This window comes from Lissotriton vulgaris, chromosome 4_1 (assembly GCF_964263255.1).
Source record: "Lissotriton vulgaris chromosome 4_1, aLisVul1.2, whole genome shotgun sequence".
Lineage (NCBI taxonomy): Eukaryota > Metazoa > Chordata > Amphibia > Caudata > Salamandridae > Lissotriton > Lissotriton vulgaris.
In genome coordinates this window covers 317,414,044-317,433,151 of record NC_141691.1, presented here as the reverse complement: position 1 = coordinate 317,433,151, position 19,108 = coordinate 317,414,044, and the positions used below count along the sequence as shown (strand labels likewise).

At 41.0% G+C, this 19,108-nt stretch overlaps 1 protein-coding gene across 2 annotated transcripts in view; it reads left to right on the top strand.

Moving 5' to 3' along the window:
* The window catches only part of ADGRG4 (adhesion G protein-coupled receptor G4), a 1,454,718-nt gene that overhangs the window by 556,034 nt on the left and 879,576 nt on the right, over positions 1–19,108 (top strand). For both annotated transcript variants that reach the window (XM_086918649.1, XM_086918650.1), the window contains exon 11: positions 4,206–4,351. In XM_086918649.1, the coding sequence (XP_086774775.1) occupies positions 4,206–4,351 (146 nt within the window). The remainder of the gene's footprint in view (positions 1–4,205; positions 4,352–19,108) is intronic.

The following is a 19,108-nucleotide window of genomic DNA, read 5'->3' as shown; positions in this document are numbered from 1 at the left end:
GCCACACGGCCCCTTAAAGCTAACAGCAAATCTTCTCATACTGCTGATAACAACTAACTGATGATGGAACAGTCCCTCTCTTCTCTTTGAAAATTGAGCCTTGCCTTCTTAACCCCTTTGCTGCGGCAGCTATTCCACCGCAGTGCAAAGGGGGTGGGGGGGCCGCGCGGCGCGCCCATGCTGGTGACAGAACTGCTCCGTCACCAGCCTCGGTTGAGCGTTGAGCTGTGCTCATGACGGAGCGGTTCCGTCATGGCCCCGCCCGCTCAATAGAAAGTGCCGTGCAGGCGCGAAATCAGCGCCACACAGGCGCGTCGAGCAGGCCATGACGGAACCGCTCCGTCATCAGCAGAGCGCTGCCGCGGCTGATGACGGAGCGGTTCCGTCATGAGCACGGAAGCGGTTAACTTACAGACTGTGTAAACATTTACTGACTACTGCTCTGTGCCTGTTAAACAACTCAAGTTACATGTTTTATCTAAATGGTTTTAGAATTGGAATTCTGCTGCTGCTGCTCTGTGTATGTCAATATAATTTATGGCAGTTTTATATGTTTAATTTAAATGGTTTTAGAATATGATTTTTGTTGCTATTATGTTTTTTACATGGAAATTGTAAAGGTTTTAATTAACCACACAATAAATATTACCTCACTCTTTGAAGTACTCCTGTCTTAAAATGTTTTGGTGGCCAAGAACAGCCTTCAAACTGATATCAAAGATAAAATGCACAGGGGGGTTTACAGTTGCCAAAAACGTTGCACCCATTGTAAAGAGTACGAATGAAATATGCCTTACTAGAGGGCTACATTTTCATAACTAATAATTTTCTGACTGTGAGAAACCATGGCTGTTTGCAGTGCCCCCCTACTTTTTGCCCCCATTGTGACTGCTGGATGCTGTTTTGTGACTCTGATTTTGCCCTGGGCAATTCTGACCAGACCCAGGGCCTCTGTTCTATGGAAAAGGTACATGGTAATTAGGTATAATTTCAATTGGTACTGACAACCTACCTCTGAGTCACAAGCATATGGTAAGGCATGTGGTTATAGAGGCCCAGTAGATGTAGTGCACTTAAGTGTGCACTGCTGTGTTGTCTGCTGTCATTTTAAAACCAGCCCTGGGTTGCAAGCTGCATTTAAATTAAAATTAAATACAAATTCGACTTTGGATTTAAAGGTACTTTCAAAGTCTTAAACTAACTTATTTTGCATTTAAGTCACCTCTAAGGTCTCCCCTCTGTGCCCAAGCACCTTGTCACTATAAGCAAGGACATTACATAAGATTTTTTATATTCCCTGGTGATGGAAAAACTGTCAGTTTCATTTTCCCCATTGTAGTATATTAACTCTATAGGCTAACATGGGAAGACTTTATTGAACTTTAATAAAGTGTAACTAATAACAGGAGTGAGCTAACATCATACTTCAAAGTGAAAATAATAAAATACATCTAATAACTTGCCATGGTTAGATTTAATATGGTTAGATTTAATATAACTATGACAGAAAAGAAGGTATAGAACTTGCTTTTCTTATGTGCCTGAAACCAGCTCTAGGGCAGTCTCTCCTCATTGGGTAGCCTTTAACAGGCTGAGCCAAACTGCTCTGATGAGGTGTGAAGGGGCCTGAAAGTAAATAAAAATACATCTGATGGGAGGAGATCTGCAGTGGCAGAGCAAAAGGCAGGAAGGGGGCTGGGTAGCCAAACTGGTCTTCAAAGGGAGTAGGAAAGTGAGGAGAGGAACCAGGCCTACCCCCAACTTCCTGCACCCACCGCCAGATGGGAACTCCTGTCATTTAATTATCAGAGAGGCTGGAAGGGGAGTGTCAGGAAGAACTAGCCACACCTGGGGTGTGGCTGAGCCAGACCTTAAGCTCCAGGACAGATTTTCTCCATTCTGGATTTTAAGAAACAGTGCTTCCTGGACATGACTTTGCCACATTTCAGGGGAAGTAGTTGTTATTGAGGGTGGCACCCTGTACCCCATTAGTCAGGGGTGCCCCCTTACTTGCAAGCCCATAAGCCTGGATAAATATGGGAAAGCTGACCAGCAACTCATATCCTTTCCTTGAAACTACAAGAAGAAGATGGACTACTCTGCTGGACCCTAGGACTGCAAAACAGAGGACTGCACTCATAAGGACTGCACCTACTGCACACATTGGTCTTCAACCCAAAAGGACTTTGCCTTGCTATGGACGTTGAAGGAGTGAAGTACCTGAAAGCAACAGGTTAAAAGAGCTCCACCTCCATTATCTCCACCAAGAAGAACCCAGCTGCCCACCTTCAGTTGGACTTTTAAGGATCTGGCCAGGTGCATTGTGGGAATTGTAGTTCCAATGTTCCATGGATCAAGTCAGAGATTCATGAACTTTGGATTAGTGTTGTGGACACGTTGGCACTCCAGAAGGAACTTCTGGAAGAAGATCCAGATGTTTGAGATAATTTAGACAATTTTTCTCTAAATTCCCTGTAAGTTGACTGACCCGTCGTCATGAGTCAAGCCAGTGTTGTTGAATTTTGACTCGGCATGAGGTTCAGGTTTGCCCCACTGAAATTCCAGACCTTTTTGTCATTGATGAGATTTCCAGAAGTCAACCAAGGCATTGTTTTGGGCCAAGCTGCCGTCGTCACGAAAGCCAGCCGAAGAGAAGACCCAACTGACGTCAAGAGAAAAATCTCCAAAATAGTGACTAAGTCAGAAGATATAAACTTGACCAGGCACTGCCAGTAAATGTATCCAACCCATGCTTCATCACGGTTGGCCTGAAACTTTGACTTTGTCCCAGTCAAGCGCGACCAGATGTCCCAAGTTGGCTCTTTTAACTTTTAGACACTAGAAAGTGTTTATTCTTTACAAATGCATATATCCAGTTCCCTACATTGGACAGTTGTCATTTCGGTGTCATTTTAATCATACAAATATTCCCTATTTTATAAATTAGTTATTGTGTTTTGTGTCCTACTTTTTTATGTATTGGTGTTTTTGTATGCTGTACATACTTGTCTCCTAAGTTAAGCCTGCCTGCTCAGACCTAGCTACCAAGGGTTGAACAAGGGAATCATTTATCAGGACCTTCACTGGACCTTATGCTGTGTCCTTATTACTAGTGATAGGTATCTACCAATGCCTACTAATAAACCACCTTCCAACACTGGTTATTAAGCAAATCAAGTGTGTATGTAGGAACGCCATTCTTTTAACTCTATTACAGCAACAACAGTGGATCCTCAGGATTGTTGTTTCGTGGCCAACAGCTTGCATGAGTGGGATACGAAATCAATATATGCAACATAAAATAAAATGATATAAACCTTTTAAAATATTAAGATTTGTTGTGGCCCAAATCGGTCTCAAATTCTAACTCCTGGCGAACACCAACTGCTAGGACCAGGAGCGGTGTAGTTCTGATTTGGACTTTAGAGCTCACTGACTGGAATCGCCACCCTCTTTGCTTAGGGAAATGCAAATAGGCTCAAACCTTCCCATAACAATGACAGATAATGATTTTCGGGTAAATGATTTATATAAAGATTAGACAACTTACAATAAAGGCGCCATGAGCAAGTTAGTGGCAAAGCATACAAGTCATAAGTCCAAAGAACTCAGTACAGTTCTTAATAAAATCTGGAATAGATTTGCCTTCTAAGGAGGGGAAAAGGCGGTCCCTCTAATCACAGAAATCCATATAATTTAATAGGGCCCTAGACAAAGATTTTCATACATCCTGTGGGAATACATACTTCTACGGGTTTGCACCAACGGGAGAATTGCTAGAAGTGAAATTTACTACAGAATACCTTTGAGGGTTCTCTCAGGATAGCAATACATTGAGACACAGTCTTTCTCACAGTCTTAGCAGTACAGTTGGCATGATATATTGGTGAGGCATGAGCCTGGGATGAGGAGAAGTGTCTTTGATTTAGTACAATGAAAACCTTTCCTGAGGACACTGTCTGCTTAGTTATGCTAACACTAGCAATATTTTATTATTCTTCATGTGGTATTCAGGGACATTGGGGCAAGATGGAGAACAGTGTAAACTCAATCTAACGTTAGCATAATCTCAGTTCAAAATGTTCTTTAATGACATAGAATCAACTCTCAAAATTCTTATCAAGTACTATACATAGATTTTAAAGCAAGAATTCTTGTTAAATTGGATAAACATATTACATAGTATTATATTTATCTTTTTGCAGGTATGATGCCAAAGCAATATTGAAGACAACATCGCCTGACACCGAAGTGCAAGTGATCTCTAAGATAAAAAATACATTAGAAAACAAGACATTCTCGTATTACCTGTACATTATACAGGTTGAGTCTTTGAACGTGACTCAAATAGGTAATATTTCTGTTTAATTCCGTATTTTCCACAACTCCTCTATGAAATTTTATCTAGGAAAATCCCTATTGTATAGCAAATGTTTGTGTTTAAAAATATTCAGTCTAGGGAAATACAATATACATATTACAGCAAATATGCAACTTCATAGCAGGATTAGGTTTGAGACTTGTCGACCTGTAGTGGGTCACTAAGCAAAACAAGCAAAAAACCCATATGGTTATACCATTAATCATTGAATGTAATTGGACCCCTGAAGGTGTCAAAAAAGGGGTAGTTAGACACTGTATTATGTATTGGTATTTAGGTATTTAGATAGCTCAAACCCAATTGGGGAACAGTGGGGCACTATATATATATATATATATATATATATATAGTATATATTTTATATATATATATATATATAAAAAAACAACGACCTTTCCCTTTTCCCAGAAAGGATGACCGCCACCACAGGTAGGATGAAACAGCGTCCTTTATTTCCAGTGCACAACATCAAGCGGCATGATGCATTTCGGCATGATTTGCCTTCCTCAGATGCCGTCTTGCTTGAAAGAGAATTCACTTGTCCACTTTGGAAGCGCCTTTTAAAATTTGATAACGACACTCCCACATGATTAGGGGGCGGAGATTCAGAGACGTCCGAACCTCCTCACCTGCAGCAAACCTTTGTAAGTACATGCCCAAGTGGGCGGTGACTGCAGGGACCCCACTGAATCCTGGATCTTGTAGTGGCACAGACCGCCTCCACTTCCTTGCTTCCAACCGCAAATCACCACAGCGAGCAAGGGAACACACTCCTCCAGTGAGCGTGAGCATCCTGTGTAGTCACGGTCTCGCATATTGCTTGCCAGTAAAATCGCTGTGGAGTGTGGCGTTTATATATATATATATTCAATGAAAAAACCATTGGTTTTAGGCCATATATAGTTAGGGATTTGCATTTACAAAACCTTATTTTACTCGCATAAAACCATTGAAATTCCATATATAGTTAGATGCGCTAACTATATATCGCGCACCCGCAATCCACTGCTGATGATGTCACATATTACATCATTCATGACATGGTCAGTGACATCACTGATGACATCACTGGTGACAACATCCAGTGACTATGTTTCTGTAAAGTTTAAATATGTTTTACATATTGAAGAATGAGTGGATGTATAAGTGTCTGGATGAAGAATTTAGTAGGTGCATGACTGACTGTATGAAAGAGTGATTAAATGTGTCTCACTGAGTGCATGGGTTAGTGACTAAACTGTCTTAATTTGTGCATCAGTATGTCTGTTGTTGTGTAAGCTGCTGCATGTGTTGATCAGTAGCTATAAGAGTGGCTATATGGGTTATTGATTGGTTGCCCAAGTATTTGAATGGGAGGCTGAGTGTGTGTGTGGGTGGCTGGGAGGTGTGTGACTCTGTGCATAGATGTGTAAGCAGTTGATTCACTAGGTGTATGAGTTCAAGAGTGCATGTGGAAACAGCTATATGGGCGGTTGACTGTGCATGGGTGTGTTGGTGAGTGAATGGATATCTCAGTGCTACATGTGCAAGTAAATACGTATGTAAAACACAATACATGTGAGAGTTGACATATATAAATAACTGTGGATAAGAGCCAGTGAATGTGTGAGTGGCTGTATGGATCACTGTGAGCTTGTATCAGGGATTGTATAAGAGAGTAAATATGTGTTAGAATATGTTTGAATAAGTAAGGTGTGTATAACTGTATAGTTGAAGAAATGGAGGTGTGATTGATTCTTTGCATGACTGACTAGGTGTGTGAGTAACTCCATGGATGAGTGACAGTCTGTGAGTGTCTGTTTATACTGAGTGTATGTAAGGTTATATTAGAGTCTGAAGAGGTTCATTGTATTATCACATGAGTGATGTCATCAGTGATGTGATCAGTGATGTCAAATGAGATGTCATCAGTGATGTCATTTCAGTTGTCATCAGTGATGTCATCAGTGATGTCACTGACCATGTCATGAATGATGTAATATGTGACATCATCAGCAGTGGATTGCGGGTGCGCGATATATAGTTAGCGCATCTAACTATATATGGAATTTCAATGGTTTTATGCGAGTAAAATAAGGTTTTGTAAATGCAAATCCCTAACTATATATGGCCTAAAACCAATGGTTTTTTCATTGAATTTTCAAGGTTTTGTAAATGCAAATTCCTAACTATATATCGACTATAACCTATGTTTTTTTCTGTGAATTTCAATGGTTTTTTAATAGCAAATATCAAAAGCTGTCAAATGTCAAGTACGTGATAGGTAAAAACGTTTTCGTGTTTATGCACGCTGATGTGCTTTGAACGCTGCCCCCCCCCCCCTCTTTTCTCTTAGTAGTACTCTCTCTTTGCAGATAGTGAACGGTAGTTAACGCAGACCTTTACCCCCGTTGTAATCCGTCGTACCTGCTTGTCTCTCCATTTGATTGATTGTTATCCAAGCATTTACTGTTTTAGAATTGGTTCTCTTTGGATCATTCTCTATTTACAAACAAGCACAAAGTCGCAATACTCTGTTTAGTCTTTGCAGATAGTGAAAAATCGTGTAAAAAAATAAAAGTAATCGAGCAAATCAGTAGACCACTAATTCGATCTCTTTTTGACCTCGGTAAAATACAAACATTAGGAACAACCCTTCATGAGAAATACGAAAATAGTGAAATGAACTGAGCTCCACACCATGAGGGCTGCAAGACAGCTCGACTCCGCCACCCACCCCGCCCAAAATAACGACAAACCCTATGCAAACATTATAAATATAGACAACACACCAGCAAAGAAACAGGGTAAAACATTTTATTAAATAACTATTTACATAACTATTTTATACTTTTTATTGCCCGATCCGGCTAGCTCAATCGATCGAGCATGAAACTCATGCACTGATAGCAAGCGTTGAGAGTTTGTAGAACGATGGCTTCAGATTTTCCACATACGGTGTAGTGGCGCGAACTGGGAGGGGGCGTTTGGATTCTACCCCTTCCCCAAATAAGATTTTCATACATGAATGTTCGTTCATGCTTTTTGACCCTGAGTTGCTTCGATGTCACTGCCTTACACAAATGGCATAAGTCCTGGATGTTGAGTGCCATACCTCAGAGTTCTAAGCAGCACTTGTAACACTGTTTAAACCTTATTTGCACCTGCTGCAGCTTCACTATTCAAAGTAAGTGGGGTCCGTTTGTGGACCTGACTGCATTGGAAAACAATGTGATACGGTGCCTCCCTAAACCGCTTGACGGAGGCCCCCGAGGGGCGGTGAGATGGCGCGGACTGAGAGGGGGCGCTTGGCTCCTGCCCCCTCCCCAAGTCGTGTTGCCCTAGTGTGGCCTGAGATCGCCCCCGGCATAGGCGGCCGGCTCCCGGGGTCCGGCGGAATTTTTTCCCTTTTGATGACTCTTCCATTCTGGACCTTGTCCCACAATCCGTTTGACCTGAAGACACGCTGTCGTGGGGCGCCCCTTTACCGTTTTAGTTGCCATTCCGCCCGCTTTTGGTACTCTGTGCCTCTTCCGCCATTCAGCTGTTTACCGCCCGCTCTTGCGACTACAGCGTCTCGCTCACCATGTAGTTGAGTTGCTCCCGCTCTTAAGATTTAACCGAACTTTTTGGACTGCTGAAAGCGGTTGTATTCCGACCGCTGGTTGGTGGAGACATTTTGACTATATTCTGGACCTGCATTGTCGCGTAATGCGTCATAGGACGCGACGCGTTAGCGCACCCGGAAGTGCTCCGGTGCGCAAGGCGCAGCTTCCCGGAAACGATCCAGAGCGCGCCGCGCAGCGCCTAACGTAAGCATAACAGGTCATGTGACTTGTTAATAAAACTTTTCATTGGTTCATTTTACTTTTGTTTTCCTAATGATGTAAGACTAGGTCATGTGACCTAAAAATAACACTTTTCATTGGATTAAAACATTTTTTTTCCCAAACGATGAAAGCCCCACCTTGTTTCTGGATGTTTCAGACTGAAGCTGGCGTCACCATGAGAGCACCACCATCTCGTAGCTCCGTCGTGGCCATTCCGCAAGCAATCATGGCAGCCGCTCCCCACCAGAAGCCTGCGGGAGTCGACGGCCCCCAAGACTTTTGTACAATCTTCAAGGCTGAGGGGACGCTTTCGAGAATGGAACCCAAGCCCTGGCAGACAAGCGTCCGAGTTCCAAGGTGTCCCAGGGCCATTTTACTGGACCAGGCCCAAATCCGAAGAGCCGGCCGCCATTTTAAGAGTCCTGTGGCAGCCGCCTATCGCTGCACCGCAAGAGTGGGAGCAACTCAACTACATGGTGAGCGAGACGCTGTAGCCGTAAGAGCGGGCGGTAAACAGCTGAATGGCGGAAAAGGCACAGTGTAGCAAAAGCGAGCGGAATGGCGACTGAAACGATAAAGGGGCGCCCCACTACAGCAGACGAGCCTCCGCCATGTGCTTCAAAACTGCATATGTATCTCGTGATATCAAGGTTGGGCAACCAGTACACAACAAGCAGTTACGAGTCCCATTTACACCGGCGCCATTTTGGGCGCGGCCGGGCAGGTCCAGGATCTAGTCAAACATAACAAATGAGGCTGACGTCTCTGAAGCAGTTGACGAACAGCAGGACATAGCAAATAAACATGAAGTCTCTAAAGCTGTTAACTCACTGCAGGACAAAACAAGTAAACCTGAAACCTCTGGAATAATTGTCGCTCAAAAGAACAACACACAACACTCTGTAGAGCCTGAAGAAAGAAAAACAGAAGGGCACTGTAGTTTCAGACACACTTAACACTAATGACTAAACAAAGATATCGTCTGTTTATGAAGCAGTTATCATGTTCACAGAATTGACAAAGAAGTGTGCAGACACCAATGCTATTAAGAAACACAAGGAAATCCCTAACGCATCAGCATTCTCGGAAGAGGTTGACACAGATAACATCTCAAGGAACAAAGAAAGAAAAAATAAGGATGAGGAAGTTATCACTTTAGTTTTTTCATCAGCTAGCGACAGCAAGAAACATATTGTAATGGAGATTAGAGAGGCTACGGATGAATTATCAAAAATATCAAAAACAATGGCTACTCCCCCCTTTAGCAGATTAGCTAAATGTTTGCGTAATTTAGGCATAAAAGTTATATTATTGTTGTTGTTGTTGTTATCGTTATAGTTCTGGTTAATTTCAAAAAATGTTTAAATATATTTACAGTTTTTGTTGCGATCGTTATATTTAAAAGTTAATAAAGTTTTAAAATCCAACTTTGTTGGAGTGCTATATATTTTTAAAAAATCGGGTGAATGGGGCCTTGAATCGGGTTATTGTCATGTGTGGGCTTTGCAAGTGTACTGCTACAGGATCGGACATTTCAAACTCAAATGCACGTTCTTTTTCTTACCTTTCCGAAGCATGGAGCGCAATAGCAGGCAGAGAAAGGGTGATGCACGTGTTGAACACTACCTGACCTGGCAAGTTGCTAGCAGTGCCCCCCCCGCCCGCTCCTGAAAGAGGGCACACACACACCGCCGCCCCGAGTACTTCACAAATCTTTAAAAGACCATGCGCTTGTTCATGAGGCTTAAATGGTTTATCACCCCTTCTAGAACCCCTGCATCGACCCTCTGACGTTTCCTGGAAGAATTAGCACGTAACACAATACCAAGCCCTGTCAGCTGAAACCCCCGAGAAATCGTGGGGCATATTATCAAGGGGGTTTATTTCCGCTTTTTTGGCTTTAAAAGCCAAAAAAAAAGAGATAAAATTATCTCCCTATTACCAAGCTGTCGCTAACACCAGTTAGTGACAGCTAAAAGGAGATAGCGACCATCTTGGGCCCCGCTTTGCATGTCAGTGATATTTATCACTAATGACATGCAAAGTGGGCGTGCCAAGATTTTAGCGACTGGAAACAGTCCCTAACCATCGCTATCTCCTATTACCAACTTTTGGAGATATTCGCGCTAAGCGCGAATATCTCCAAAAGCTAACACCTGCCCTGAGCAGTTTTTAGCCATGTTATCCAATGGGAGGTGGATAACATGGCTAAGAGCATTTGCTGGATAATGCATGAATATCGCTGACTTTTCAGCGATATTAATGCATTGCGGCCGTTTTTTATCGCATTTGCGATAAACCTTGCTAATAGCAAGGTTTATGTGCGATAAAATTCGCTGATGTGCGGCGATAATTTTTGTCTCTAAACAAGTTAGAGACAAAAATTATCGCTAGTTGTTGGTAATATGCCCCCGGGTTTTTGCTTGCAGAAATCGGGAGGCGAAAGACTAGCACTGAAATCAGTAGTCTCACGCCTGAATCAGGAGGGTTGGCATGTCTGGATTCTCTACAGCTGGGGCCATAAACAACATCTGCAGGGCTAGGTGATAGCCTGGGTCCGGCCTGGACAATCGGACACAGAGGAAGAGGAGTGTCAGAGGGTGCGGTAGTGAATAGGGTGAAAGGGAGGTGTCGGGCGGGCACAGGGTGTGATTCTCAGAGAAGAGCAGCGCAGATGGGGGGAAGTATATGGCGCATGCATGAGAGAGAGAGCGGGGGTGACCAGTACGTGGGGGAGATGCTTGCGAGGGTGGGGAGCCGTGCTGAGAATCGACGACGTGCAGAGAGTGGGCCTGGTCAAGGCATCTAAAATGGCTGCCGTGCACAACAAAATTGTGGCATTGGACAAAAAGGCAAGATGGCGCAGACAATGTTTATCAATAAGGATTAATTTATAACAAAATATTTTATCGCAGTGACAAATTGGCGGTCAACACTTCCTGATTTCCATCGAATCGAACGTTAACAGACATCACGCAGCAAAAAAAAAAAAAAGCTCACGCACAGCCGCAGGAAGAGATGTATCAACATATATGAGCCTCCTCAGCCACCCTCAGAAAACATAAGGGGTCAGGATACGTCTCCCGCACCCCCTTATACCTAGTAATTTAATTAAAACGAAGCACAAAATGGCGAATTCCCGTTTCGCTACCAGTTTGCGGCCCAGTTCGCGGCCCGTGAAGCGCTTCTACCGTGAAAAATCATTTTTTTTTTATTTTCCCCACGGGACCCTTTAATAACCCCAACAACATTCCTAGGGGGTCAAGAGGGGTATACCTTGCCCCCTTTCATTAAATTCCCCCTTCGTTTTTCACCTCTTCTTCTCTCTCGATCCTACCGAGAGATAAGATGGCGGCCGCTCCGGACTGTTTAGAATGTTGACAGACACCGGAGAGCCAATCAGCTTTCTGCACGCAAAGTTCCGTTTCGCGAAAAGTAAGCGGACCGGAGCGCAGCCCGGAGCGCTGTTACAGATATATATCTTGTTTTGAACGTTAATTTCTCAAAAACTACTGGAGCACATATATTGAGACCTAGCAAAGGCACATCGGGCTAACAGTCCCTACAATTTTGCCAAGTTTCGTGCAAATCCATTCAGCCGTTCGAGCTAAAAGTGAGTCCAACCGCCCTATGGAAATTAACATGGGAAAAACGCGTTTTGGGACCCCCCTTTTTTCTCAGCTCCCCCTTGACGAAACCCCCCCAAATTTTCAGGGGCTGCTCAGAAACAAAATGTGCCATTTTCCTGAAAATTTCAGCCGATTCCGTCCACAAACGCCAAAGTTATTAGACATAGAATTTTCAAAAATCCCATAGGGAATAAATCCTAAGTATATATACCTACTGGCGAAAGCCAGTAGGTAATATACATATATATATATATATATATATATATATATATATATATATATATATATATATATATATATATATATATATATATATATATCGGAGTTTCCGTATTCAAACAAAACACAATCCAGGTATTTAAAACATGGACACGGACCACAGTTCTGATGCTTCTTGGTGTTTAATTCAGTGCATGGACATCATGACGTGTTTTGGTCCCACCTTGGACCTTGATCACATGACACAGTGAAACCAATTACATTGGTTTAAATACTTCACATGGATGGGTGACGTCAGTAGTGTGTAATTCAAAGCTTTCATAGACATGATAGAGTTCTTTCAACCACATCACAAAATGTACTTTAAATAAATGAAGCCTATTTACAGAGTAATAAATACGTTATATTTCACATTTAGAGTAAAACCAATGTTAAGAGTATTAAGTGTAGGGAAATAAATAAATAAATAAAATAAAGTGCAAGTGCAAAGTGCAAAACGTTATTTTTTCTACAGTGCAACAATCAGAGGAGATTGATCCCAATCTCATAACTTATTTAAATATTCATTCATTTAATGATGCTATACAAGAAAAATAATGTAAAATTTACACGTATGACTGTTATACCTTTATGTCTGAGTTCACACTATAGACAATATATTCCCAAGCATAGTACACAACATAGTTGTCAAGGACCATACACATCAGAATTTAAGATCGGAATGATCTGAAATATCTTACCAGATAGTAAAACATAGGAGTATAGTGACACACTACCAAGCCAAAACACCCAAAACACATAACAGTGTAAAGATACAACAGAGATGTATCAATCTCATGCTAACATAGGATGAGGAAAGCTCCAGATAAACAACAGACATAAAGGTATAACACAATCACACAATCACAATCAGATATGCATGCAAAATATTAAGTGGTGGAAAGGGCACTCAGCCCTTGAAATTAAGGCATTGTTAACAAACCCAAGTTGGGGACAAAACCGCTGCGTAACTGAAACAGCAGTTTTCATGACTCACATAACAGTCATACATGTACATTTTACACATAGTGGTAATACACATAAGGCGATGCCAGTTCACACCACTAATATAATGCTACAAACACATAGAACACACAAGAAATACGTGGATGTTTGCTGAGAACATAGCTGAATAAAGTTGCAATCCTAGCATTGTAAACTACATATCCCAGAATGCATAGCAAATTCTAAACAATATAAATATGGAAAGTGAAAAGGGACAAACTGTATGATACTGCTGTGAAACGGAACTACAGGTTCGAAACGCGTAGGCCATCACAGTTGTGGAATAAACTAACTTGAAAGTACCAAGCGGAGTGCCAAAAGTAATCATTTTTGTGTGGGATACGATATGAGACCCTGTCCTGGTCTCGACTCTGGCACCAACTTTAACGTGCTCCCTCTGTGACAGGACATTTGGGGTTGTTATATATATATATATATATATATATGGATATCTCCGAACCTCTCTGCAGTGCCCAGCCGTAACACAACCAAAGGACGAAATACAGACTCTAAATGTTGTGGAAAATGCAGGTCTTTAATTCAAGTTTGTCAGACGCGTTTCGAATACCTTTGTATTCTTTCTCAATTAACAAACATGTAGTCCACTTTTAGTTTTTATACAGTTTTTTGTCTGATGCTTTCACCTCCTCTATGTGATATATAGAAATAGAGGAAATACTAAACAGGTATGCATGCTGGGACTTGTAGTTGTTTTGAAAAAAGCCTCATTTGATAACTTAGCATTTTAAGTTTGCACGACATTACAGCATAAATGCAGTTTCATGTAAGAATGAAGATGGCGTAATGCACAGTTATGGTGACATTATTTCAAATGCACGTTTTGTTTGAACAGGTTGCCAGTTTCAGTGTATTTTTTCAATGAGTATAAATAAATAAATATATACATTGATAAAATATGCCATACAAAAATATATTTTTTTGAAAATATATACCTATCATTCTTCTTATAAAAAAATGACAAATAAATAAGCATTTCATATATACAGAATACAATATAAAAATAGAAATATGCTATTAAAATATTGACACTCTACAATTTTGTACATAGATATCACGGAATAAATTCCTGATTTCATATCTGGCTAACCTCATAGATCTAAATTGGTCAGATGATAAATGTGCAAATTACGCAGTGTGCAAAAGTACAAACCAAGTGCAAACTTTGCAGTGTTTTATAGCAGCATGAAAGTATTTCCTTGAATAAAGTGCAAAAAAGTGATGTGGTAATTACCAAATTTCACCAAATCTATGCTTCTTCCTAAAGAAAATCTTGATTCTATCAAGATATGTGTTTTAAAACTTATAAGCAAAAAATAGATTATACTTATAATGTGAAAGACTAAAAACAGTATTGAGACAAATGGAAAAGGAACAGGGGCCACAGTAATATTATCAAAGTTGTTTTAAGATACAGGAGTTTGGGAACATGTAGGGAACGTATAGCTGGTGGATAGGACATCAGAGGAAATGGTGCAAATCCTCAGTGTTGTTCAATCCATTTGGCTGTCTACTTTCCAGTTCTACAATAAATTTAGATTCCAGCTGCCGCAGACACTTTTCTCTGTTGCCACCTCACAGATTGTCCTTCACAGCTCCAATGACAAAATATTTTAAATCCGCTAGATTGTTTTGGTGGATTGCTTTAAAGTGTCTTGCGACCGGATACGTACTATCGTTATTAACGATAGCCCGCAGATGTTGCAGGATTCTGACGTGCACTTGCTGCTGCCCACATACCTAAGCCCACAGGTGCACGTCAGAATGTAAACTGCATATTCCGTTTTGCAGTCATAGCATCCCTGAATTTTGAGTTCCTTCGGGCTGAAGGGTGTAGTGTATTTTTTGGTTGTAACGCCAAACTTACAAGCCCGACATGAAGAGCATTTATAAAAGCCCTGTTTTTCAGGTAACCAAGGGGTGCTTCTCTTTTTGTTACTGAGATCTGGGATGCGTTTGGCTATTTCACTTCTCATAGAGATGCCTCTTCGATATGTTATTGTGGGTTTTTTAGGCAACTCTGGTGTCATGACTGCATCTGTCTGTACTATCGACCAATTTCGATTAATTATAGACCGAATTTGGCGATGCTGGTTATTGTAGGTTAGGATTAACCTAGGTGTATTGGCGGTTTCCTCACTTTCCTGCAATTAATTTCCCTCTATATTGGACAACAGTGATTCCCTGGATCTACTATTGGCTTTATCCAAAGCCCTTTGTAGACTGTATGCCGTATAGCCTCTTCTACGGAATCTTTCAATTGCTTCTCGCATGCATATGTTCTGTTGTTCCTCACTGCTACATATGCGTTTAATTCTGAGAAGCTCTCCGTAGGGAATGCTATCAATTAAGTGTCTTGGGTGGGCACTCGAGGCATGTAACGTAGAGTTACCGGCAGTAGATTTCCTATGTAAAGTTGTTCTTAGTCCACCATTTGCTACATATACTTTTGTGTCCAAAAAATCTACTTCATTACAACTTATATTCGAAGTAAAGTTAAGACTCATCTGATTAACACTGATGTCACGTATAAAATCATTGGCACTTTCATTACTCCCCTTCCACAAAACAAAAACATTGTCTATGAAACGTAACCACACTGTTATTTGGGGTTGTTATATATATATATATATATATATATATATATATATATATATATATATATATATATATATATATATATATATATATATATATATATATTTACCAGGGAAATCCCGGACGGGTGCGTGTAACGCGATGGTGCATCTGCGTAAATATGCGCGCACACTCCTTACTCCTCTTGGCCTCAGGAAAGCCCTCCACAGGGCCTACGACAGTTATAAATTACTTTAATCCATGAATAACAGGGACATGCATAACATGACGTATTTCGGCGATGCCTTAGTCGAATGTTTACATTTCAGAAGCAGAGAAAACAGGAAAAGTTTGTGCGCGATGAGCATGATTATGCTCTGGGTAGAGTTTTAACGTTTGAAAAAAAGTTTGAGGGTTCAAGGAAGGAGATGAAGGCTAGAAAGAATGAACCAAACCCAGTAAGAACTGAGACATCAGAATCAGTGGTCACAGGTGAAGAATCCTCTGATGATGGAGGGACAAATTTGAGATCTAAGAAAACCTCTTTTCAGGAGGAATTTCACATTATGAGGCAAACGTGGCTGAGAGGGGGCAAGAGCAGGCCACCCGAGGAAAAAAAGAAAGCAAGGAGGGGTGGCTGTAATCGAAGGAACAAAGTCCCCAAGCAGAGCTACCCGCAACAGGAGGGCAAAGAAATGGAATTAGACAATGTGACCATTATTAACCTAACACCTAAAGATCTGACTGCAGCGGAACAAAAAGTGTTGAGACTCGGATTGACTTTTTGTCCCTCTAGTAGACTTGAATATACACAAACTTCCATCGACCTTTTTAAACTGACTCGTAAATTCAAACTTCACAAATATTTTAAGACAAAACCGAACTTCCTTAAGCAAAGAAAACAAATGAATAAAAACACAGCCACCGATGCTTTAACAGGTGAAGATCTGGCCGCCCTTGAAGTCATGGAATCACTTAGGGTGGATAATGACACTGATTCAGGAGGATACAATGCAATATGATATTGCATTGCGAACTAGGCAATTGGGCTTTGATCAAATCAAGGAGGAAAGCCAATATAAACCTCGCAATTTTTACCTCAGCTACGTGTGGATGCCATCAATGTGTTCACAGAGGCGGTTAATAAAGATCTTCTGAAATTGATAGGACGAATATCTCATACAAATATCAAACAAAACATCTCGAAGGAACAACGAGAAGCCATTGAAAATTTGGCCAAGGATTATTTGTAAACCCTCTGACAAAAGGGGGAACGTGGTTTTACAAACCAGAGAGAATTATATCAAGGAAGCCCTCAGGCAATTATCGGACGAGAATACCTATACCAAAATATCAAAGGAAGCATACATGGACAGCATCGAGAGATATCACAACATGATTAAATCTTGGTTGGATAAATCTATGCTGGACATGGAGGAGTATCTCTTTCTTCGGTGCCTCAACCCTGTGGTACCCACTTTTTACCATATTCCAAAGATCCACAAGAATCAGAAAAATCCACCAGGGAGACTAATTGTTTCCTCCCAGGGTGGACTCACAGAACATCTGTCCATTTTAATTGATTCATTTCATTTTCCATTGGTTAAGACTCTCCCTGCTTACATCAAAGATTCCCAGGATTTTTTAAAACACATTGAGAAACAACTTTGGGATCCTGTTAATAAATTGATTGTATTAGACATATCTAGCCTATATACAAAAATCATGGATGAACATGGGCTAGAAGCAGTTGCACATTTCTCGAAGAAGAAATCTTTGAAGTATACTGAGCATAACTTCATGATTCTTCAATTCACAGAGTTCTGTCTAAAGAATAACATCTTTGTGTTTGGCGATGTGTTCTATCACCAGGTGTCTGGCACAGCGATGGGCACCTGCCTCCCAGTTATGCAAACTTGTTCGTAGGCTGGTGGGAGGAGCAGGTGTCCAGGGGGCTGGGCAACATTGATATGAGTAAAGTTATTTCATTGCATCGCTACATAGACGATCTATGATAGTATTAACAAAAATGTTGTAAACTTGGAATTTAGTGGCAGTATTAGCTCTGATACTGTTAACGTCTTAGATCTTAAGGTCAGTGCAAATGGTAATCGTTCGAATGTATCTCTTTATTCCAAGCCTACTGCGGGCAATTCTATATTGCAGGCTGGCAGTAACCATCTTCCAGGGCTGATAAGAAGTATCCCTTATGGGGAATGGCTGTGACTAAAACGTAATAGTACCTTGGAGAATGATTTTGAAACAGCAGCCCAGGATAGTGTTAAAAGGTTCATTGCTAGAGACTATAATAAAGAACTTCTGGACATGACTTTGAAAAGGGTCAAGGCTATCCCAAGGCACAGTTTGTTAAATGAGATAAGAAGAGACAAACAGAAAAGTGAAACAAGAAAAAATACATTTAGAATGATGACTACAATATTAAGTGATGCCATCGAATTGCGAAAGATCATGAAACAAAATTGGCATATCTTGAAAACTGATAATGTTATTGTATCTGATATTCCCTGTGCCCCTTTAATTACATTCAGGAAAGCAAGGTCATTGAGGGCTACTCTGGTGCAAAGTCATTTACACACTGAAGTTAAGAGTGCTGGAACCTTAAGGGAGTGTAAGGGCTTTTTTTCTTGCGGGAAATGCAAGGCGTGTGTAGGAAATAAGAGAACCCTCTGCTTTCAGGTAGATGGTTTATCCAAGCCTAAAGAAATTAAGAAGTTTCTCACGTGCACCACTAGTTATGTAGTGTATTGTCCGCAGTGCCCATGTGGCTTATGCTACATTGGCAGCACTATCCATGCTGTTAAAGTTAGAATTTTAGAGCATATGCGGGCAATAGCCAAGGGGGATGTCACCTACCCTGTTGCAAGACATTTCGCTGAGAAGCATAATAGTAATAGGGATCTATTGCGTTACTATGGCTTGGATTCTGTCCCTATAAGCGTGAGAGGAGGTTGATAGGATAAGGAAACTCCGCAGACTTGAATACCGATATATCATAGACCTTGGTAAAAAAGCCTGAAGGGGCTGAATGTAGGTGAAGAACTGTCAGTGCATTTGGGTGATTGAAAAGTCAGGGGCTCCTGACATTCAAATTGAATTTGAATTCTGTGATAGTGTTTGTGCTAAATTTTTTCTTAATTTTCTCCCTTTTTTTGAAGATTTTTTTTCTTTTATTGAATTGCAGACTTCTTTTGATTGTGTCTATTGAAATTAAATGCACAGCGCCATTGCAAGTTAGCCGTTACACGGCGGAATCGCTTTAAGGGCATTTAGCTGTTACTCTGCCGATACACGGCATTATAATATAGCTGGATATATCTCCCTACATATATGATAGCTTTATACATGGGACTGATTTATATACTACGCTAACAATGCATCTGTTGGTGAATGTTTAAACGTTGCATGTGTTG